At 44.8% G+C, this 4991-nt stretch overlaps 1 protein-coding gene across 1 annotated transcript in view; it reads left to right on the top strand.

Moving 5' to 3' along the window:
• The window catches only part of SRGAP1 (SLIT-ROBO Rho GTPase activating protein 1), a 66718-nt gene extending 62057 nt beyond the window's left edge, over positions 1-4661 (top strand). The window contains exons 17-20 of the mRNA XM_010182662.1: positions 892-1072; positions 1631-1765; positions 1892-2237; positions 3994-4661. Coding sequence (XP_010180964.1) covers positions 892-1072; positions 1631-1765; positions 1892-2237; positions 3994-4371 — 1040 coding nt within the window. The 3' untranslated portion in view covers positions 4372-4661. The remainder of the gene's footprint in view (positions 1-891; positions 1073-1630; positions 1766-1891; positions 2238-3993) is intronic.
• Positions 4662-4991: the final 330 nt, after the last annotated feature.

Below are 4991 nucleotides of genomic sequence, written 5' to 3'. Positions count from 1 at the left end.
CTTCACTGACATCAGTAGGTTTCTGAACCAAGCAGAGGTTACAGGATGGAGACCATTACCAGTGTAAGGCCGAATTTTCCAGCATACTGATGGAAAATTAGCCCGGACTTCTGTAACCAGTGTTTGACTTAAGAAAATACTGGCCTCTGCTGCAGAAACCAGAGGAACTGGGGATGCTGGAGCAGGCAGAGCTGCCTTAGGCAACTTCAAGCCACACAGAGACTGCTCTTGTGGAGGAGTTGTCCTTGGGCGGTGTGGAGCCGTCTGCCTCACTTAAAAAGGGTGTTAAGGAAGCACATTAAAGCAATAGGCTTCGATGTTGTGTAAAACACCAGGTTTTCACTAGGTGTGCACAATTGTCACATAAAAGACAGAAATCTCGTAGCCCAGTTAGGCAGAGCGTCTGTATTCCTGCACAGGGAGATCCTGTCTTCCTTCCTTTGCCACTCCAGATTTTAAAGGCACTTGGGTTTATTTTTCCATTATGACACTGCTTCCTCAGAGCGCTGATTATTCATCTGGGTTTGTTAATCCTTCTTTCAGAGATCTTCATTGCCTGGCCTCCATCCCAGCCCCCAGCCATGAAGGAGCCCTTGCAGCAGGAGGCAGAGGCCTCTCTCTCAGCAGCTGCAGTTGTAACATTTGAGTGTGCTCTTAAGTTTTCTGCAACTTGCAGATGTTTCACTCTTGAGGCACAGATTATGTTTCTTTGTAAGGGACATATTTTTTATTACTACTGCCTGAATTCTGCCTTAGCTGATCTGATTTCTGTCAGCTCTACTCAATAAGAACAAACGCTGAGAAAGTGCAGAAAATTGGTTCTATGAAACCAAAATGAGCAGATAAGCTGGTGGGGAATCTGATATCCATTCTTCTTCCCTCCCTACACAGAGTGCGAGCCCATAGAAGCTATAGCCAAGTTTGACTACGTTGGAAGATCTGCACGAGAGCTGTCTTTCAAGAAAGGAGCTTCACTCCTGCTCTACCACCGAGCGTCTGAGGACTGGTGGGAAGGAAGGCACAACGGAATTGATGGCCTTGTCCCACACCAGTACATAGTGGTACAGGATATGTAAGTGGTGTCTGGCGTGACTGGGTTCTTGGTGGGGTGTAGAAACATGCTGAAGCAATCAACAAAGTGATTTCCAAATGGGACAGTGGTTTGAAGGCTCAGATATATTAAACATTTGCCTTTTATGCAGGAAGCCTCTGTCTTTATTGCCCTGAGTTGACAGCTCTTAATCAAAAGCTACTACTAGGCTAAGCTACTTTGTTTATGGATATGTTCTCAGTACATTAAGAGACAGATGCTGCTGCATCTATTTTAGTTTGACTGTGTCTTTGTAGCAATTGCTGACATTTCACTTCCAAATAGCAAGGGCTGGAGAAATGCAGCCCTGAACTCCTGTTTTACAGTATTAGGCATGTGCTTTCCCAAGGTGACAAAGTTCTTGTTCACAGAAAGGTTACAGCCAAAATGTAGAGAGAAGGATGAACAGAAGGATTACACACAGTTTTTGGAGACATGGAGGGTCTATAGTGCATTACAGCATGCCTGTTTTTTTTAAAGCCAAGATGCTGTCACACCCAACTCCCTGACTTCCCGTCTCGCCATGTGTGTTCTCTTCAGGGATGATACTTTCTCAGATACACTGAGCCAGAAAGCAGACAGTGAGGCCAGCAGCGGACCCATAACCGAGGACAAGTCATCATCAAAGGACATGAACTCTCCCACTGACCGTCACTCTGACATGTATTTAGGAAGGTAAGCTTGAGCATAGAGCGTTTTCACTAGTACTGCTCACAGACCAGGTCACACAGCCATTACTTCGCCATGTGCTTATGGTGGGTGACTACAACTTGTCCTATAACCACTTCTTCATTGGTGCAGGCAAAGAAAGAGATCAGAACCTCCACCTCCTCTAAGACGCCCCGGCAGGAGCAGTGATGGCCACTGTCCGGTGCATCCACCCCACCCTCTCTCCAACTCAGCCGTGGAGCTGGGTTCCCCCAACCTGGCAACTCACTGCAGCCCCAGAGCCCTCCTTCAAAATCGCAACCTCAATGCTGACAGCCCTGAAAGGAGGCGTAGACCTGGACACGGCAGCCTCACTAACATCAGCAGGCACGATTCTCTGAAGAAGATTGATAGCCCTCCAATTAGAAGATCTACATCATCTGGTCAATACACAGGTTTCAATGACCATAAACCACTGGATCCCGAGTCTATAGCTCAGGTCTGTGTCTTTTTTATTTCATGTCACTGTCTTATTTTCTGAGGAGCAAGTCTCAGTTGATAGCATAGCACAGAGCACCTACACTGGTAGGAGTATGTGTGCAGGAGAATATCCTTCTTAGCATTTTAAACGGAGTGTGAGGGAAAGATGCATTAAGGGGTAGAAGAAGCACAAGGGATAATAAAGATTGCAGTAGCAATACAAAGAAGTTATTTCCTGTTATAATGAAATATAGAACACTAGGACAGTATATGATTACACCAGCTATATAAATCTGTGTGCTCTGATGAAGGCTGGCCTGTTCTAACTCGCATGCAATTAGCGTTCAATTATTTCCCAGTATTACGCCTTGCAGAAAAGTGCTCTGACTGGCGAGTAGCTCCACTTGCCATTCAAAGCCCAGATTTACATTCCAGGGTCTTGTGGATTTTACGTACTTTTCATGTAGTTCATACCAGATGTTGATTTGATGCTCGTATTTGTGCCTAAGAACGTGATGTGCAAGACATCGCGCCTGCATAGACCATGGGCCATCTTGTCGCTGTGTAAACACTCGCCGGTCTCAGTCCTGGCAGGGAAGAGGTGAGAAGGATGAAATAGGGAGCACCCCGGTCATCAAATTGCTCTGTTGTACAGAGCTGGGAGCAGCTCTTGAGCAAACAGTTACTGCTGTCTGCAGATCTCATGTTTTGTCTAGGCAGGATAACATGATTGCTAGGGGCACCCTAAGGGTACAATATGATTGCAAAAGTATTTGACAATAACATGTTTTAAAATTTAATGTACTGGTGGTGCTTGTTTTCAAACTCTGCTTCCAGCAAGGGATAGAAGGGGCTCTCATGCTTGGGTTAGAAAGCTGAACAATGTATTAGAAACTTAGTGTAAATGTTGTTACTGTTTTATTTTACCATAAGTTATTTATTTACTTTTCTAGAACCACACACAGTGCTGTTTGGTTTAAGCTATTTTTTTAAATTATTTTTTTCTTGAATGATCTTTTGGCAGTGAGAGAACCCAAACTTTGATTAAACTGCATGAAATTTACTGTGAGCAGGTAGTGAACACCAGATACTTAACCTCAGTTGTATCTCAGTACCACTGAAAAACAGTAAACTAGTGTCTTGGTGCATTCTTTCAGCATCTGTGCTAGAAATCCTGATTAAAAAATAATTTCCTACATAAACTCACAGAACAATGTCTTGCAGGTTTTTTCTGCTTAAAATTTAACTCAGAGAAACAGGAGGAGAGAAGAGCTGATAGACAAACAAGCTTTATTTCCTTACAAAACCCAGTTTGTAATTCCTGTGAGGGAACACGGATCCTGAACACCTGGGGCTGTTGATGAAGGGAGCAGTCAGCTAAGAGGTGGCAAATGGACTAAAATCTTTCCAGCCGTCAGTACCCAAGAGATGAGAGAAATCTTCACAGTTAATAATGCCGCTAGGCAAATATCCTTTGTCCTGACAATTCCTTAATAAAATGGCTTGCAGGATTTAGTTTATTTGTTGTTTTTTTAAAAATATTTTTAGCTAAATTTTGCCTCTCTCACATGAACAGATTAAATGTAATGTCCAGCCAAAGCTGCCATCTTGTCAATCACAGTGTCTTTCAAATAAACCTGGTGGAAATTGGTTTTAGCTCTATAGTATTCATTAAAGAGAGGATGGTTGGCAAATGAACTGCTGCGTTTTTCCATCCCTCCGGTGCTTTGCGTTCGGTAGCAATTGGAGTGATGCGCTGCTCTCTCTGTGCTCAGGACATCGAGGAGACGATGAACACGGCACTGAACGAGCTCCGTGAGCTGGAGCGGCAGAGCTCGGCGAAGCACGCGCCCGACGTCGTGTTGGACACCCTGGAGCAAATGAAGAACACCCCCACCCCTGCCACCTCCACCGAGTCGCTCAGCCCCCTCCACAGCGTCGTTTTGAGGAGCTCCGAGCCCCAGATCCGCCGTAGCACCAGTTCTTCCAGTGACACCATGAGTACTTTCAAGCCCATGGTGGCCCCTAGAATGGGAGTGCAGCTGAAACCTCCTGCTCTTAGGCCAAAACCTATTGTTCTTCCAAAAACAAATCCTAGCATAGGGCCTTCACCTCCTTCCCAGGGTCCAGCTGACAAATCTTGCACAATGTAGACAGCTCAGCCACCCACAGTGCCCGGCTGGGGTATGCTAGGGAAAGGGATGGATTAATGATAGAAGTCAGGGCTCCACAACAGCGTTTGTTCATGTTTGTAACTGGAGAGGCTTTGTTTTTCAGTGTTTTTGAATGTATTGTCTGAAACTAGCTACATTAACATGGGCATTTGTATTTTGTATGGTTTCAATTAAAAGAAAAACTGGACAATTGTGCATCGTTTTAAAACAACCATAGACTTACTTGAAAACTTGATGCTGCACCATTTGTAATAAAACCGACACGGATCACAAACAGCTTGCCACGTTGTACCATACTTCACAGTCTTATTGTAGCTATATAATGACAGATCCTGCACAAAACTAAGGGGCGGTGGGGAGGGGGGAGTTAGAGAGGTGGGACCTCTCATCTGTGGGTCACTAAACCAAATCTCAAGCAGGTTAGTAAGAGATCTAGCATGTGAGGATTAAGTGTCAGCGTGAAATATCTAAGTCATCTCAGGCCACATTTCCTATTTAAGACACACCCAAAAAATCCACCAAACGCTCACAGCTCTCACAATTGTCACCGAGTTTCAGCTTTCTTGTGGGCAGTCTCATGAGAGACAAGCACTGGATGG

The sequence above is a fragment of the Mesitornis unicolor genome, unplaced genomic scaffold, assembly GCF_000695765.1.
Source record: "Mesitornis unicolor isolate BGI_N332 unplaced genomic scaffold, ASM69576v1 scaffold40194, whole genome shotgun sequence".
NCBI classification, from domain to species: Eukaryota; Metazoa; Chordata; class Aves; order Mesitornithiformes; family Mesitornithidae; genus Mesitornis; species Mesitornis unicolor.
Note: the sequence above shows the minus strand (reverse complement) of the source record. Positions and strands in the feature narration are given on the sequence as shown.